We start from the raw sequence: 19,703 nt of genomic DNA on the forward strand, positions 1-19,703 counted from the left end.
TTCAATTGACATACAAAAGCTAAAAAAATATTCGTGTAGAAATATAAACTTTATTATAAATTAGAATCATAAATGCATTCAGTTCAAAAATATATTATAAATTTATTAGTACATGGCTCAAAATGATTTGCTTAATATTAAGTACAATTACATAAGTTTAAATTAAAAATAACTCTTTATTGTTATACAACATTCAAATTATTTATAAAATTATTTTTAGAAATACTTTATTAAAATTAAATGTTAATACTATACTTAACTTATAACTACTTATATCTGTGATAGTAAGAACAATATGGCCACAAAAGAGACTCAAGTATTTAAAATTATAAACATTCTATAATGCCTTTAGCAATAATATTAGGAAACTTCATAATTATTTTATATCACGGCGTGCGTAAATTGACGTTTTACGCACGCTTCGCGTGCGCAAAACCCCCATTTCCGACCCCGTAATATAAAATTTTATACAACACGCGGACGAAAAATGTTTTTCTGACTCGTGTGATTGCAGTCCTCGCCTGCGGCTCGGCCTGCAAACTCACACTTGTCAGAAAAAAATTTTTCGTCCTCGTATTGTAATGTACTATATTAAAATATAATTAAATAACATTATTTCACTAAATATGATGAGATTAACAGTCAAAATAGTAAAATAAGTACTTTGTAAATGAAATAAGTACATAATAATTATTTTAAAATCCTTATTATAAACCTATTGCACGTTATTATAGCCTCTATAACTATAACATTCAAGAAATACTCTATAAATCTAACACTGACAGACAATATAGCACATATTTGTGGAAGCATTAATTTTTGCACAAAACTTATATAATGAGATGAATAGTAATATTTTTTTTATTCACCCCTAAGACACAAAATATGAAATCTTGTTTTAGAGAAAGCAGTAAAACGTTCAATAGATATTTAAGTCTAATAAAGCGTTTATAGATCAGGAATAATATATTAAAAAATAAGTACATTCCAATATAATATCGCCGGACAAATATATCATTTATCTCTTTTAAGTTACCAATATTCTTTACTGCTTCGAAAAGTGCATATAACTCCCATGCAACTTTGTCTGCTACACCAAACTTACAGCTGGCTTTTAGTTTGAAGCTTGTCATAATACACACATGAAGCGTTCTATCTTAGTCTTCAAGGACTAAATACCTAAAATGTGCTTGTAAGTTTTCTATCTGTTACGTAACTTATTCAAGGGCTGGCAATATCCATAATCTGCGCGCAATCGCATATCATAAAAAATGGGTAACTACAAAAACTTTATATAAAAGCCACATCAAGATTTTTTGTAATAAGTCATGTAGTAAAATCTATCTATACACGAGTCTTTTCTGTGTCGTTATTAAGGGGTTTTTCTTCAGCGCTGACAGTTTCCTCTTCGGGGAGGTTGTTCCAGGGCTGCTCCTCGCCGGAACCGAAAATAGTGTACGCCAGGATTTCGATGATGTACAACCCTATCGTGACGAAGAATATCACGCGCCAGGCTGATATCGTTTGCTGTAAAATATATTAAAAAATAAGATAAAAGTAGACCATAGATTAAAATACTTACGTCATATTTTTATTCAGTGCTTACAATAATTTTAAATTATGACTAAACTAGGCTCGTAGTATCATTTTTTTCCAATAATGATATAGATATTATTACTATTTTTACTCACATTTCCATGGGTGAGAACACCGACGAATATAGGAACGACGATACCGGGAATTGTCGCAACTGTGTTGGTGATGGCCATCAGTGTTCCTGTACACAAGATATTATAAATGTACGTAAAGTTATTCTAAGCTTCTACTTAATTTAATTTTACATTTAATATGGCAGTCAAAATAGTACATATTGTCCTATACAATTTGTATTAGATTAATATGAACGCACGTCTGAGCGTCCACCAAATTCCGGGATTTATATACACTGTAACACAACCGCGCACGCGGGCCGTGCTTGTCAAAATATTGTATATAAATATATGATTCTATCTGACATATTTAAAAAAGTAAATATTACACAATTTTATATGGTGGTGCATATAATTCACTATTTATGATGGATAGATTGTTTCGTATTGTGGTTTTACGGGGGGATATGTTCACACAGCGACAAAGTTTTTTCATAAATTAATATAAATAATAATAATAATAATTTTGAAGTTGGTAAAATCCTCTGTGGTTCAGCTTCGGCGGCACCACCGCCACATCTATTACTGCCTCATAACAGCAGTGTTAACCGCTGCTGTGTAAGGGTGTGGACATACTTTTCCGAGGCGTTCCAGCTTAGTCCTCAGGGGTAGCGGCGCATCTGTGGCCGACCTCAGGTAGGAATATCTAATCCTATCTGGGGCTATTACAGATGTCCATGAGTGGCAGTAGCTACTTACCATCAGGTGGACTGCATGCTCGTCTGCTACTTGTATATTATAAAAAGGCCGGGCCCGACACATTTACTACACGTAAATACAAAGGCGTACATACCAGCGAAGTTAGGCGCGATGTCGATGTGGTTGGAGAGGAACCCGCAGAACATGCCGCCGATGCCGGTGACGCCGAGCGCCGTGAGCGCCACCGCCGCGCCGCGCGCGCAGCCCACGTAGCACAGCGCCAGCAGGCACGCGCCCGGCACCGCCGACGCTGGAACACGGGCTGCGTTAGCTTGGGGGACGGGTGTACGCGGCTACGTCATGATGCTGGGGGGACGGTGCGTTAGCGGGGAGGGTCGGCTGTAGAGTCCGAGTTAAACTGCTAGGCCGCTCCGAATACAGAAACGAGTCGCGTTGTTGATATCAGCGGGACGAAGACAGCGCGAGACCCCCCGGAACCCTCCGCTGCCCGCTCTCGCCCGCGGGGACATAACTGCGTTAGTATGTTCTTGTAGTTGTATTGACCGCATTGGTTCGCTGACTACACCTGCGCCTCCTGCGCGCAAAGACTTCAGAGCGGACTAGAAGTTTGGCGCAAGTTATACGCTATCAACAGTAAGACATTACTGATGCTTCCTTAGCGGGGGAAGGGGGAGAGAGAAGGACTGTAGACGGCTACGTCACGAATCGTACCCCTACTACATGACCAGTTCATTGCGGTTTAAAAATACTACGCTTTGTTACAGAGGCGGGGAGGGGAGGTCGGTCTTAGGTTTTCATCTTGTAGTCAATAATCTCTACAGGTTGTCTCCAGAAGACTACAGAAGGTCTTAGCAAATACTACGCGTGGTCACCAAAAGAAGGGGAGGGGGTTAAAAATGTAAAACGAGTCTGTAGTATGGGTATGTTCCCTAATGCGTGAGACGGGGACGCCATTGCCAATAATGTTGCTAGGTTGTCAAAACTATCCAACTAGCGGAAATTTTCAATTTAACGATCATGTTTAACATGTTATTGAGGCTTTAATAATTATGTAATACTTTTTAGAATTAACAGGAATTTATAGGGTTGTCATTTTTTAAAGTAAAAACTTTAAGTGGGGAAATTGCAAAAGTACATTTTTTGTCAATTTTTAATGAATCTCTTACCAAACAAGGTTCCAATTTTCCTAGCGGTGGTGGTGGTGATATACTTCTTGCCGCGCATCCAGTCGAGGGTCTTGCTGAGCGCAATGCTGAAGATCCACAGAGATAGGAACGGCATGGAGGTAGTCACCGCATTCTGAGAAAAAAAAACACATTATATCAATAATGTTATAATACATTTACTACCAAATAGTTTTTTGGTATACACGCATTAGGACAATATTTTGTAAATGACTTCTTGACCATATGTTATTCCGGCTAACTTATGTACGTAAGCGCGATCTCAGTATAAGATTTGGGGAGGTAGTCACGGGAATTTTGGTTAAATTAGACCACGTTTTTTAGCAAGGTTTCCTCACAAAAAAAAATGACAAAGTGTGAGTCGGGCTCGACGGTTTTGGACATCTTACATCAGATGAACTACATACATTTGAAGGTGGTAGAACCCTTTTTGATTCGACTCCGGCGGCACCACCGCCACACCTATTTCTGCCTCATAACAGCAGTGTAAAAGGCGCTGTGTGTTGGTTTGATGAGTAAGGTTGTTTTGGTAAGGGAGACATACTTTTCCGAGGCGTTCCAGCTTATTCCTCAAGAGTAGCGGCGCATCTGTGGCCGACCTCAGGTAGCAATATATAACCCTATGGCTTGATTGCATATGTCCATAGACGGCAGTTGCCACTTACCATCAGGTGGACTGCATGCTCGTCTAGTACTCCTATAAATATATAAAAAAAGTCCGCGGGCGCCTGTGACCTCTTACCATCAAGTGGACTACATGCTCGATTACTTATTTATATTTAGAACTTCTGAAATAACTCACCTCAGTCATATTGAACTTGAGCACCTGTTTCATGTAGAAGGGCAGCTCGATGAGCAGCATGTACCAGCCCCAGTTGGAGCAGGCGTGCGACACCAGGATCGCCAGGAAGGCCGGTGACGTCAGCACCGCGCGCCACGGCACTGAGCGCTTCTAGAAATTGTGAAAATGTTTAGTGCTGAGTGAAATTATGTATAGAACTTGATTTTTAAGTTGAGAAGGGTTATGTGATATCCTCAAAAGTTGAACGAAGTTTTACCATCTTTATAACATTACAGAAATACAAGATTTTGAAAAAAATATGTTATGAGGTGTTTCAACTTAGTCCACAGGGGTAGCTTCTAGCAATAAATGACTGTCTTACCAGCCTAGGTAGAATAACTGAATGCTATATTGATACTTCGATTTTATCAAAAAAGTTCTTTATTGTTTACTAACAACCTATGTTTTTTATAGTACCTACCTACAACGGTAGCTAAAAAAATATTTGTACTACAAATGTGTAGTACAAATAATTTCGAAATATATAGTAATGATTATTTGGACACAAATTCGACATACAAGATTATCAGGAATTACCACTGAACTAGTTAAAAAAACATTAATTGAGAGGGTGAGAAAATAGCTCGCTGTGCCCGATTAAGGGCAAACCAAATTTAGATTTAAACTATACATTTTCTGTTTAACGAACCTTATGCGAATGATCATTAGTCTTGCCACCGAGCGAGGTGACGATCATCTCGCGTTCCTCCGCGCTGATGAGCGGCTGCTGCTGCGGCGAGTCCTGTACGAGCAGCACCCACAGCACGCACCAGAGACACGACAGCCCGCCCATCACGTAGAACACGCTCTCCCAACCTGAACACACGAATACAAAATTTAAGAATATTTTGTAAAACATCAGACTTGATCCAATCTGAATTCTTAAGTACTACTAAATTACCCAAATAGACAGTATACGACGGTATGAAATCCTAATATTTCCGTCTTTACTCATATTCTTGTTAAGCGTTATATTTCCTAGATGGACTTTTCCCAAATGAGTAAAAACTCACCCATATAAATTACGATTCATTCAAATAAATGAAAACTCAGTTGAGTAAAATATCAACTAAATGAGTAGGTACCAATTTACTCAAATAAGTTACAATTTACTCACATCACTCAAATAGGGGATAAATGGTCCAAATGGAAAATAATCCACATAAATGAGGAAACCTGAAACAAGTGCACCACAGTTCACTTGTTTTTTTTTAGTTTTCTTACTTGCTTCATATACCTATTCTTATCACCTTAATAAGAAAAACCTACTTCTAGACCTAAATAATAAAACTTACCGAAGTAAATAAAACCCCACCCAAAATGAGTTGAAAACCGTTTATGATCTCACCCAATGAGTAAAACTCACCCAAATGAGCGGTGAGCACTCCGGCCATGAGCATGGAGATGACGGTGCCGAGCGACGTGCCGGCGTACACCAGCGCCGCCATGACGCTGCGCTCCGCCGGCGGCGCCCACTTCGACAGCAACACGTGCATCGACGGAAACGTGACACCCTGACACACGCATACAAACACATAATCAGTGACTTTTTTAATAAAAATCTTGACCCCGCGTGGCGGAGGTCAAGATTTTACCTGTATGGTGACGGAGGTCATCATAAAGGTTTTATTGTAATGTAGGAGTAGCAGACGACAACGTAGTCCACCGGATGGTAAGTGGCTACTGCCGCCCATGAACATCTGTAATCAATCCCCAGAAGACTAAGTTCCCGAGGTCCTGAGGTAAATGGTCGTGGTGCTGGTGCTCCAAGGGTCAGTACTCAGGGCCCCCATATAGGAGAAATTCCATAAGCCAATATATTTATATCCAAAAAGCCCACACCACACGCTTAGATTTACACATTTCTAAATTGAAGTTTTGAAATTTATGTAATCTAGTTTTAAGTGTTTATTACAATATTTCCACCCTAAAGGGCCCCTATTGCTTGTGTGCCCACAGGCTCCGGCATTCCTTAAGACAGATCTACGTATATGAAGACATAAAAAAAAGTAAATAGCAAACTATCTCTAACTCCTTATGCATACATTTGTTAGTAAATATTTACCCCTCCAATCCCTTCCCCAACTCGCATGATGACGACAGCAATGTAATGCGCCTCCGCCATCACCGGCGTCAGTAGAGTGCACACCACGTTGATGCTCACGCTGAAGAACATTACCCATTTGGCGGAGAACAACTCCGCTACTCGCGCACCTAAGATTAAAAAAAAAAGATAAAAACCAGGCATGATAATGTAGCTGATTTTAAGTGGTGACTGCCTACTGCATATAGAGCAGGTTTTGTCTGAAGCTGACAACAGAGTCGTTTGCTCTAACACATTTCGACTGATCCTAAACATCCTTGTTCGCGTTAATGAAATATGTACGGTAATAAAGGTTTAATTACATAATTATCAATTAATATTTGAGGTTTTTAGAGCTTAGAACCAGAGTGACTAACTACAAAAGCATGAATTACAATATGGAGAAAAGTAAAACTTTGATTTTTTTTTAAATTACGAAAATACAGATAAGTAGTTTAAATGTGATTAAAATGCAGTTAGGCCACTCTGATTCTAGCAGCCTTATTTATAGTCCGATTCACTTTATTTAAGAATTTCATGTACCTACCGAACGGTATGTAACATTCCAATAAATGATGTCAAATCAATCTCTAAATGTATAAGTTTGCAAATAGTGGGATAAATTAATGTTTATTACATAGCAATGTTTATAGTCATTGCTATTTACACAACAATTTGACGGATTTCTTAGCCGGACTGGAAATGATTCATTCGGCTACGTGCAGCTCCACACGTGGAGAGGAATCACGCAATCACGCAACTAAATATACAGTGACTGCTACAACTTTCCTTTAATGTTTTAAATAAGAACTAAGACTACATTATCTTAAATAAGAACTTTAGCTTTATATATATATTTCTTAGTGCGTGTGTATGTCACTGAACTCCTCCTTAACGACTGGACTGATTTTGATGAAATTTGTTGTGTGTGTTCAAGGGGACTTGAGAATGGTTTAGATTCAAAATTTAGTCCGTGGGAAAAGGTGTTTTAATTAATTTTTAATTCGTAAGTAGTTATAGAATCGGAAACTATGCATTTGATCAAGTTATGATCTTTAGCAAAGTTGTTGTCCAAGAGCCCACGAGAGTTTGGGAGTTGGTAAAACCAATTTTCGACAAATGGAACCACTGTCATTCCAATGCAGGTACAAATTTTCCGTTTTATGTATGTCATATTATTTCTTTATGATGCGGGCGAAGCCGCGGGCACCACTAGTATTATATATATTTAAGAACATAAGTTACCCTTCTCTAGAATTGAAGAAAGTAGGTAATAGGTACATTAACCGGTTAATAGTACCCAGATGTTCAACACACTTACCAATAATAATTGGAAATCAGTTTTAGTATTATACGTGTCTAGACTTGGATTTACAATTAACACCTTAAGTGCGATAGGTGTATAGGTATTACGTACCCCTGGTGCAATAATTTTCCTGTTATGACGACCCGCGTGGCGGAGCACACGCAGAGGGTCCCGGGTTCGATCCCCGGCCAGACAGATTTCTAAATGATGAATTTAGATTTCTGTTTCTGGGTTTGGGTGTTTGTGTATTTGTCTCTGTGTGTGTCCATAGCACCCACGACACAGGGAATCCTAGTGTGGGGCTGTGAGTGTAGAAAGCGTTGTTATGCTACAAAAGGCGATGACTTATTACTGGCTGACTGATGATAGCGATGATTAAATCTTAATAGTAGACAAGGCAAAAGGTACTATTTGCTACAACTAGTTAATTAAATGTGTTTAAAACCACAATATGAGTGTATTGAACAAAACCTGAAACAATACACCTATGACCTACCTACTAAGTATAAATAAGTAGGTAGATGTATTGTTAGTTCCGGGACTAGAATAGGGCTACGGTATCCCCTGCCTGTCGTAAGAGGCGACTAAAAGGGGGCTTCCGGGGTTGCCGGCGGCAAGAGTGGGAGCTCAAACCGTCCGTAGAGCAACCCCGAGAAGGACGGCGGCATGTGTGGTCGCATGCCGTCGTAAACACTAGATGTGAGGGAGGAGCGTAAAGTGCTCCCCCCAGGGCAGAGCCCGACTGGGGTATCGCGCTTGGAGGACTCCGGTTGTGTTCCATTGGAGATCCCGGAGTTCTCCACCAAGCGCTGAGGACGGCCACCGGGGGGGTTTTAGTGCGGTAAAAATCCCACATAACCCGGCGTCGCTCCCACGTCGTCGGGTACCTTTTGAAGGTTTCCCCCTCGAAAACAAAAAAAAAATGGTAGATGTATTGTATGTCAAACTATATTCACAAAGAATTGTCGCAAAATTAGGAATTCGCAGAATTTAATTACCTATTTAAACTACCTAGTAGGCATATGTATAGGTATATTCTGAACCCACCTGAATCACGTATTCAAAAACCACATCAACAAAAATCATCATTCCACTTCCACTTAGTTGTTTACTTCAAATTTACAACAATACACGCACTTGATTTTCCTATAAGTACAGAACAAATTCAATTGTTAGTTGGTAAACTGACATAAGACCTAAAAATGCTAAGTGTGGACTGTATTGTACCGTTTTTATTCAACCATAAATCAAACCATAAACCTGAAATGTGTACCAATAAAAATAAAGAAGTCTGTATTTAGTGAAACGTTACTTACCAGGTATTTGGGAGACGAAGTATCCCCAAAAGTAGCAGCTGAGGACAATGCCCTGCACTTCGGACGTCCAATCGAATGGGCCCTCCAACTCCTGAAAAAACACCAATTTACAAAATAATTACCTACCATTCCAAAGTAACATTTACATTACCAAATATAGTTTAAAATTCTTTGCCAAAAATATTGTCATTCCTTTCGCAGATTGTTTGTTTGCAAATTCCATATACTTATTTCAGTCGTCAATCTATTATTGGACTCTGCATTGCAATCGCAGTTATTTATAACATTATAGTAAGTATGCACATTCTGTCAGATAATTCTTCTCAGTGATTGATAGGGTTTAAACGTTTTTAAATTACACCTGAGAAAAGTATTTAGCGCTACTCAGTACCTACCTAGTTACTTAAAAATAGTAATGGGAAGTAAGTTAAGTACTTTTCGTGATTTACATACAACATACCATAAATTGCTTATATTCAATACCCAAGTAAAGGTAATCAAAGTGATAAGTCTAGCGATCCCTATCCACGACAGGTTTTACTTAAAGTGAGTGTAGTCTGTTTATTTTATTGACAGTATGAGTTAAGAAAGACAGGTTTCCGGAACATATAAAATTTTATAAGCCCTGATTAGAATTCAAAACACAGTTCCAATTCATAATGATAATTCAGAGTTAGTTAACCTCAACGACATAACATTTTGTGATGCAGCTCTTTCTATTAGGTTAATAATAAATGCCTTAGGAAGGAATGAACTAGGTATGAAGTGGATGGCTGTATAATCTTGATGGTTATCCAATGCCTCTTATCCCGTATTTTTTTTTATAATAGAGGAGTAGCAGATGAGCATGCAGTCCACCTGATGGTAAGTGGCTGCTGCCGCCCATGGACATCTGTAATCAACCCCAGATACGATTAAATATTCCTACCTGAGGTCGGCCACATATGCGCCGCTACCCCTGAGGACTAAGCAGGAACGCCTCGGAAAAGTATGTCTCCCTTACCACACCCTTCAAAACAGAACACAGCAGCGCCTAACACTGCTGTTATTAGGCAGAAATAGGTGTGGCGGTGGTGCCGCCGGAGTCGAACCATAAAGGGTTCTACCACCTTCAAACCACCGTTCGCCGTGTGTTTTGTAATTGTTTTTAAATCCCTCCTAGATGAGAGGAATAGTAGGTAACTGTATGATTGCGAAGTTATTCACACAGAGGCTTTTTTACTCGTAACTCGTATAGAAAAGCCTAATTGAGACTAGTGAAACACGGCAGCTCCTCAGGTAAAAACTCATTTGATATACCTAGTTCTCCTTAATGCTAATATTTAAACTCAAATGTCTAATAGTGGACTTCCAAAAACAACGTATGAAAGAAAATAACGCTTGCCTATAGTAAGACGGAGATTTTACATAACAAACAACAAACATAACAACAACAAAAATCCCATCAATCGTAATTCCGAAAATCATAATATCAAATTGAACGAATTGAAATTCCATCGTGATGTTTGTCACAACAGAACCCGCTATTAAGGGGTCGTTTGTTTTCATTGAAATCGATTGGTGTATATTATTTTGAGTGTACCTACTGAGATAAACGGTAATTTAGTCAGGTCAAACTACTTCTAAAATTGATTCGTCTCCGTGCTATTTCTTGGTAACTGCCTTGTTATAAGCCCACGACATTTAATAAACAGACACATAAGGGAAATAACGATTTATGGTAACATAACTTTCTGATAAAAGAAATACAGTAACTATTACCGTATTTTTTGACGACTCGACGACTGTACTCAATATTGAATGTACCAATAGGCCGAGTAGGGCTGCATAGGGCGGCAAATGTACATTGGACTATATTTTTTCGTCAAGTAAAGATATTTCATCTTATCGACCTTCTTCTAATTTGACTAAAGGGCGGCAACAAGTAGTGTTTACCATTGCGATCGTATCGTCTGGATAGCCTTAAAGTACAGCATCGATATAGGGGCGGCAAATTATAATTCTAATACCCATAGTCATGATACTTACCCTAAGATACCCGCGACCCGCGTGGCAGAGCGGCCACCATACCGGTCTGACGCGCAAAGGGTCCCGGGTTCGATCCCCGGCTAGACAGATATCTAAATGATGAATTTAGATTTCTGTTCCTGGGTCTGGGTGTTTGTGCATTTGTCTATGTGTATGTCCATGGCACCCACAACACAGGGAATCCTAGTGTGGGGCTGTGAGTGTAGAAAGCGTTTATTGTTATTGTTTAAGATAGATTATATCTAATTCGGTCACAAAAGCGCTGCTATCCCTACAGAATAGTTAACGATTGTTATTCGTACCTAAATATCCATTCCATTATCTTGGCATTTTGGAATCGATCCAAAACAGTTCAAAAATATAAACTGAATTTCAGATAACCGCGCACCAGCTGTCTGTTATGACCTACTACAAGGTCAGATAAAGTTAGTATAAAAGTTTTATTGCCCTAAGGTACTCAGAACAGATATTTTTGGCCCTAGATCTTCAGTATCTTGTTTTTCATATAAGACGCTGTAGTTTGTAAGATCAACGTAGTAAAGCAACATCGAGCGCGGTCGACAAATGAATGGGTTACCCTTAGTGGCAAAACTTTTACGTATTATTTAGAGTTAAGTCGTTAAAGGTGTGTACACACTTTTTATCCTTCAAATTCAGCCGTTGAACCCGTTGAGGGGTGTAACGGCGTTTTAAATTTGGATATCTGTTCTGGGTCTGGGTGTCTTTGTATGTGTTTATTGAACCCACGAGAAAAGGAATCTTAGTGTGCGGCGGTGAGTGTAGAAGTTGACTTTTTTATTTAAAACCGTCGACAAAAGATGTGTTGTCAACTCTACCACTGCTGAGCTAGGAGTTCAGATGTATGAAGTCTACCAATGCGCTTGTTAGCAGTATGGTACTGGATTGTCAAGTAGCCCGAACCCTTATTTCCCATTATAAGAAACGCTTACCCAGCAGTGGGACTTTAACGGACATGAGACGTTTACGACCAACAATAAACGCATGTTTACGGTCGACCTAGTTCCTGAAAACGCAGCACGTTTACAAATAATTTTAATGAAACGGTTACAGTAATTTAGTGACGTCGTTTTATGATATTTACGTCTACTGCAGTAAGTAAATGGTTTGGAATGCTATGTGCATAATATGTTTATGTGACTAAAACAATTATTATTATTGTATTTACATTTTGTAGCAGTATATTTAATTAGTAATCTGGAAATTTGCTATATAAAAAAATACATAGTTACAACCGAACATAGTAACAGTAACCTCTTATACCTTATCTCTTATTAGTATATTTAACTCCATCCCATAGGTTGTCTGGAAGAGATCGCTTCTAAGCGATAAGACCGCCTATTTGTATGCTGTCTCATATATTGTTTTTCTATGTTGCTTATATTTGGTGTACAAATAAAGAATATGTTGTTGTTGTTGTTGTTGTAACCTTTTTGAAGTCGGTAAACTTGTAATCAACATTACTACATTGTTAGGTGAAAAAATGTAATGTTAAGTATGATTGGTCGTACCGTCGGTCATACGTCAGTATCGGTCATTCTCCTCTGGTCGTGCTCCATTAGCACTTTATTTATAAATATCACGATTAGTGGAACTCATTAGTGGAATCATTCATTTGTCTAATAGCTCCGTTATTTGCTATTTATTAGAAAGGAATTGTCAGTTGTAGCAATAAATAAGTTTGTGAGTTAAAGTACCTAGTTTAGAACGTTCAAGCTTAAAGGATGAGATGGCCAATAATGTACATCTTCAACAATCCTCAATTTTCAGAACAAACACTAAACCCCGCTAACGCCCTTCAAACACATGTTAATAGAAATAGTGGTAGAGTAGAGATAGTGGCGTGTGAAATTCAATATACCCATTTTTGTATATATATATGTATTTTTAAACTTATGTTTTCAAACTATTAAAAATTATATTTCCTTGCTTTAAATCTAGATGGCTAAAAGTATTGTGAAAAGTTCTGAAAGATGTGTCCATACTTAGTACAAATTCTTATAGGTACCTACACTTCGCGTACATGGTTGACGATGACTCTAATGCTAAACTCTTCTCGATTTGTAAGAAGACCCGTACGCAATATTAGGACAGAAATGAGTTAATAACGGTAAGATTGAAGAACAAATAGTAACACATACCGTAACATTCCCCTTGCTAGCAGTAGGCTGGCACTCCAGCTCGGTGTCGACGGTCGCGTTCTCAATTTTCTCACCGTGCACAGCCAGCTTGATGGCCGTGTGGTTTAACATGCCCACCATCGCCACCGAAAGATTCACCTTCAGCCCGTACACTATCGCCATACCGATGGACCCTAACACCGCGAGGATGTAACGCGCGGGCACCACCCCTGGAAAAAAGAATTTAATTATAGAATTACACTAAACTTATCTAAGCCCGCGTTTCCCAAACTGTGTCATCTCTGGACCATACATAAATCGCTCACTAAATGCAAAAGGTCCGCTCTACTGCTTTTTTCAACAATACAGAAACAGATTACAAGTAGAATCCAAGTTGAGATAACAGCTTAGTAGCAACATCAACCCGAATATCCCTGATTTAGTTGCAAAAAAACAACACCAACATTCACATTTTTTCTTCATATTTTTCATAATAAACAGTTATAATTACCTTCTGTATTTGTTTTTTTTTGTATCTCTAATAACTAAAATAAATACCGAATCCGTTTTTTTACTGTTTATTTTATTAAGGGGGTCCGTGAAAACTGTGCTTGATTTCCTAAGGGTCCGTGGACTGAAAAAGGTTGGGAAACGCTGATCTAAGCTAATCATAGATCAGTTGTTTCCAATCGTTTTATAGGACGACCCCTTGTGAAAATACTTCGCGATTCCCTAGTTCAATGTAAATATTATGAATCGAAAATCTGGTTTAAAAAAACGTGGCATACAGGTAGAGACGTTTCGGAAAAACCAAAAACACACAAGAATTCATCATTTAAAATTATTTTATTTTCATCAACTTCTTAACTACTTTCATTAACTAAAGTATTACCAAAAACATTACAAAATATCATATAATTTTGAGTAATTACTCATTCTGCGAGTGGGATCCTGCACAACAGTCTTTAAATTCATCAGGTATTATTTATAAAAGAAAAAATGTAGTATAATATAAATTTTATAGAAAAATGTGTGGACTGAATTATAGATACTGTTCGTCGCTAATTATTTTTAATGCGTCCGGTGATTCGATAGTAGAAGAGGTCGTTGGCCTCGTCCTTTTAAAACTGTGATACATTGGAATCATAGGTCCGTAATTTTTAATTTTCTACATATGAAAAGCGCGAGTGTGAGTTGGTGAATAATGTAATTTTTGTAATTTACCGAATAATATTTTCCTTAAAAAAAGACTGGCAATCCTACGCAATATCATATTTTTAAGGTTCTAAAAACCTACAAGTGCGCTTTGATATTTACGGAAAGAAAAACAAATTTGCTTTGTTCGAGAGGCTTTATTTCTATCTTTTTTGGTCTAAAGCGCTCTGAAAGCACTATTTATTACACTTAGCGTGTCGGAGCCTATATGAGGTGTATGGGGTGTGAGCCTTTGTGACTGCTTCCCCGTAGAAAATTACTTTGTTTGAAGGCTCAGTTTATCTTTTTGTGTCCGTGTCACTGTGACGTCATCGAGAACTCCCCGATGACGCTTGCGTCTTGCAGCGTCCCCTGTGACCAGACCTTATCTACTATGTTGTAACTTGTATCCTATTCCAAACTATCTTCCCTTATCTACGTCGTTGGATCCTAACCAATATTATCAATGCGAATGTGAGTTTGTTTGTTTGCTACGCACGTTTTTTACACACGTTATCAGGGATCCAGTAAAAGAAATAGTCAAAAAAAAAAGTATTATTCCCGAGATACTTAGACAAAAACACCTATTTTCAGCGACTTAAAAGCTAGTATGATATATAGTGGTGTCTAAAATAGGTATATAACGTCTAGCTTTAGGAGGTAGAAGCCTCTGTTGCTCGATTCCGAAGGCACTTCTGCATCACCATTGCTGTATTTTAAAAGTGGTGTTAATAGTTGCTGTGTTCTGATTTGAAAGATGTGGTAAAAAACATTTATACGAGGCGTTCCAACTTTGTCTTCAGGAATGACATCTTTTTTTTTTTCATCGTTTTTCCGAACAGATCTCCTTTTTCAAAGTCGCTTAAAAAAGGTTTATCTTTACACACTCCTACTTAAAATCAGAAAAAAAGTGTGACGGTGGTGACTGAGCAGTTCAGGGCTCAAACAACGAGGAGTCTACTTCCTAGGATACATTGATTTAATATCGTATATCATAAGTCTATTTATAAACCCTCCCCGGATCCCAGACAGCCCACACGTTCTGATCTACAGCACACAAACACAAAGAGGGAGCGCGCATGCGTTGGAACCCTCCCTCATCCCCTTATCGGGAGGTCTGACGGGATGCTATCCACTACCAAAACACGACAAGTCAACATTTCAGAATTACAGTATTTTTTCCCAATCGCAATCATAATTGCATACTTAAGTACTTAACATTATATTTTTTTTTGGAAACAGAAAAAAATGGTATTTAAATCGGATTTCATGTTTATAATAGCAAATCATCTACTCACTATTAGTTAAATTATACTCGTAATTCACATTTTTAAGTAAAGATATGTTTTTTTTTATGTAAAAGTGAGACAAAACAGTGTTCCTTCAAAGACAATGAGAATCAACTTCCAAATCTACTTGACTTTAATCAAACAAGAAATATAATTAATAATATTTTCATGTGAAAATTCAAGGAAATAGTAAAAAGTGTCGATTAGCTTGTTTACTCTCGTCGGTGGGTGCAGTGGGGTCCGGGTGGTTCATATCTACATAGATTTAATACATAGAATGCACCCACCTGTTGTATTGATCGGTGCGCCCGGGATTTTCATCAGAAGGCTCCTAGTTTCAGTGTTATATTCAGACGGACTAGACTACACGTAACTGCGCAATTACGCGGCTTTTATTTCTTTATGTTTAAACGTTTTTTTGCAACCAAAATGAACGACAATGCGGCTATAATCACGACGACGGCGCCAATCAACGTGGGGATCATTAAATATTTGAGCGATCCTAATGTAAAGAACCTTTTTCCGATTACCGACTATGTCACAGTGACCCTAGATCCGAACGTTGTGAGTGCTAAGGCATCGGTATGTGCAAGACGAGAGTTTACCGAAGATAAATTTTGGCTGAACGGAGTAGAGGCCCGTATAGAACTACAGTTCTGCCTGAACGAAGTGAAATACAGAGCGGCAAATCAGCGAAGTGTTAGTGTGGAGTTCCTTACACGGAAGGTGCATGTGGCTTGCGAAAATAAATTTCTACCAGCCTTCGGAACTTCGTCTTTCTCCGCCGGGTTCATTTCTCTGATGACGGCCTTGTGCAAGCTTTACAAAATAAGGCCTAACAGTGTCAGAAATCAACCTATGTTTCCCGATTTAATGAACTTCAACTGCGGTGGCTTTGTTCAGTCGCGTGAACTATACGCCAATACGAAAAACTTTAAAGGCAAAGTAATCGCTGAGGGCAAACACTGGCCCGAATTGAGGGTTTTGGTTCTCGTTGTAGTGACACCCACAAAGGAACCCCCAAATAATGGCTACAAAAAAATTATTCGCTGGTCTAAATATATAGCTTACCGCACAAAAGAATGTGTGCCCACCAACGTAAAGCGAGTCATCAAGACCATAAAAGAAAAGAAATTTGAATTATTCGCTGACGTTATAATGAGAGATAACAATCAGTTCCACGCTATCAATGTCGACACGTATCCACCGCGAATACATAAAAATGATGTTTCAAATAAAATTGTAGAAGTTGTTCGTGTCTACAACAGACTTTGCGGAACTATCAGAGTGGGCTACACATTTGACACTGGACCGAATGCTGTATTGTTCTTCTTGGAGAAAGATGCCCAGGAGGTGATAGGTTTGGTGAAGCACATCTTTCCTTCAACAAACCCAAACTTTATGGAAGGACTCCAGCCGCCTCCTGATCTGGACCCCGGCCATTTCTACGGCTTTTCCGTTGAACCCGTACAGCCTAATAAAATCCATCATATAATTTACACAAAAGTGGGAGACGCAACAGTACAATACGATAGAAATCACATTCTAGATGAAAACGGAGAAGTTATTTCAACTCCACTGCCATCCCCTTTTCCTGGAACTGATCCAATTCCTTTCCAGGAAACAGCTTCATTTCCTTTCCAGGAAACTCTTCCATTTCCTTTTGAAGAAACTCCTCCATTTCCTTTTCATGAAACTGATCTATTTCCTTTTCAGGGAACAGCTTCTTCTTTAAACTATTCGGATGACACAAATAGTCGTTATGGTGGCAGTAACCTCAAATAACGCTTAAATCAGTATTATGTATTTTTATTTTATAAAAGAGCATTTGTTTAAATAGATGTTTATTACTACGTGTTCATGTAAAACTAAGTAACTTATTTGACTACATTACCAAGTATCATTACTGTATTTGTTATAAAGATTTATTTACTTTTTTTTAACTATCATAATAAATCTATATTTTTTGTATGTTTCTACTACTGGCGTCCTATAATGTATGTATTTATTATTTTTTAAATATAAGGACATACTTAATAATCATACTCTTTGATGATAAGATGGTTTTACCTTAAATGCGAACAAAATAAGTGTTTAATTACATACTGAGACAATTATCTTTGTTTCATTTACTTTTGAATAAATGTTAAACTCAAAAGCTATGAATTTTAATATCCATACTTTTAATACTAATAATACTTATATGTCAAAATTGTCGTGAAACTATATGTGTAGTAAGCTAGTAAGTAAGTGTATTTTACTACAAATTTATCTATGATACTATCTACAAATTGTAATGACTCGTTTATCAATAAAGTTGATGTGAATTATACTGGGTCTCTTTCAACAATTCCACAAAGCAAAAATTCTAAACCTTAATTACAGGGATATTTAATTAAAATAAAAAAAAACACATTTTAGGAAATAAACAAAACACATGTAAGATTTTTATTTGTATCATACAACATACAAGCACGAAATAAGTTTCGTTGGGTTAGTCGTTACTAAACCTTGCATTTACTCAGATACCTTTGCAGATAACCTTGCATTTATTCTGCATTACTATTGCATTTATCTATATTTTACCATGATTTTACCTTATAATCATTGATCTATAAGTATAGAATGTCATTGCTTATAATAGATTTGTAGCGGGCGAATTTATATTAACTTTGTAGACCGCCAATCTCTTCGTACAATAGTTTCAACTTTCATATGTTTTGTTAACACTAAAACGTTATAAGTATTGTAATTATATGTAGGAATCCTTTGCCTGAAAGTTATTAATATTATTTTATTTATACACTTCTTCTTTCTTCATTACCTGCTTTCTACTCTATCGTTCAAACGGTAAACATATTAACTTAATGGCACCCTTATTCTAAAGACGAAATAAATAAATTAATTAATAACAATGATACATTGTATTTAACATTGCTTAGTAATAGTTAAAATCAGATAAACCTATGATTTGGACACATGAAACGATCTTTTTAGAATTAATAAAAACAAATTATGAGTAAGTATACAAATAAATATTTATATAAGTGTGTATACGGAACACTCTGTGCGTAAATGCAATATGCAACAGCATCTGCGGTTTTATTGTTATTGTCTATTTCTAACTAAACAATAAAACCAAGTGTAATCAACGCTATGTAACATCATTCACGAGAAGGTATTATTAATTAATTATACTCCTAATTCCATAAATAAAATGTCTTTCTTTCAATATTAAGGATGAAAATAGATAACTTGAACTCTGAACATAAGAAAAAATATTCACAAATTATCTAAAATTAAATAGACAAAAGTTACAATAAACTTTAATTGAATAAAATATAGATAACTAATATTTATTTAAATTAAATAAAACTGCGGTAATTTTAAAATTAACTATGTCAATATACCCTACATTCTAAATTATAAAAGGCATACGACAATACCCACTCATAAAATTAAAGAAGTTAGTAAACAATGATAACTTACGTCCCAAGACGTTTCCTTTAGCTGGCACATCCATTTTCGCGCACTTTGATATTAAATTTAAATAGAAATAAATATTAACACATAAAGTATTTATTATTATTATGATTTACATCTATTATTATAATTATTTCCCTTTAAATAAAAACTAGCCAAAACGCAACACTACTGGCTGAACGCACATTTACTATTAACAGAGGAAAATAACTTCGAACTAAACTCGCTCAGTGCATATATTTAAACGTAACGCACTCGCAACGTGGTGAAATCCTGAGCGACTGACTGTCCTTTATTTACATTGGGACGTATACATCAAGTTTTGGCCTAACGTAACGTGCTTCCAGGCATGTAACGAAATGCTTTTGGTCGCGTCCTCTTTCGGATCATTTGAGCGTTCCCGCTTTCAAGGTGACCTTCAAAGCTAAGTAGTCAAAGACGATTTCAGAGAATTTTTATTTTGAGAATACGA

General features: G+C 37.3%; 1 protein-coding gene across 1 annotated transcript; it reads right to left on the bottom strand.

Annotated features, from left to right (window-relative positions):
* Window positions 1–370: 370 nt before the first annotated feature.
* MFS3 (major facilitator superfamily transporter 3) lies at window positions 371–19,616 on the bottom strand. The gene is made up of 11 exons (XM_073088895.1): window positions 19,238–19,616; window positions 13,287–13,495; window positions 9,100–9,190; window positions 6,460–6,608; window positions 5,761–5,908; window positions 5,044–5,210; window positions 4,356–4,505; window positions 3,536–3,668; window positions 2,503–2,658; window positions 1,692–1,777; window positions 371–1,527 (listed from the first exon to the last, which is right to left on the bottom strand). Exons 1-11 carry the CDS (start codon window positions 19,269–19,271, stop codon window positions 1,345–1,347), a joined length of 1,506 nt encoding a protein of 501 aa, XP_072944996.1. The 5' UTR covers window positions 19,272–19,616; the 3' UTR covers window positions 371–1,344.
* Window positions 19,617–19,703: the final 87 nt, after the last annotated feature.

The sequence above is a fragment of the Epargyreus clarus genome, unplaced genomic scaffold (genome assembly GCF_041222505.1).
Source record: "Epargyreus clarus isolate Ecla_fem2 unplaced genomic scaffold, WU_Ecla_fem_2.2 ptg000027l, whole genome shotgun sequence".
Classification (NCBI taxonomy): domain Eukaryota; kingdom Metazoa; phylum Arthropoda; class Insecta; order Lepidoptera; family Hesperiidae; genus Epargyreus; species Epargyreus clarus.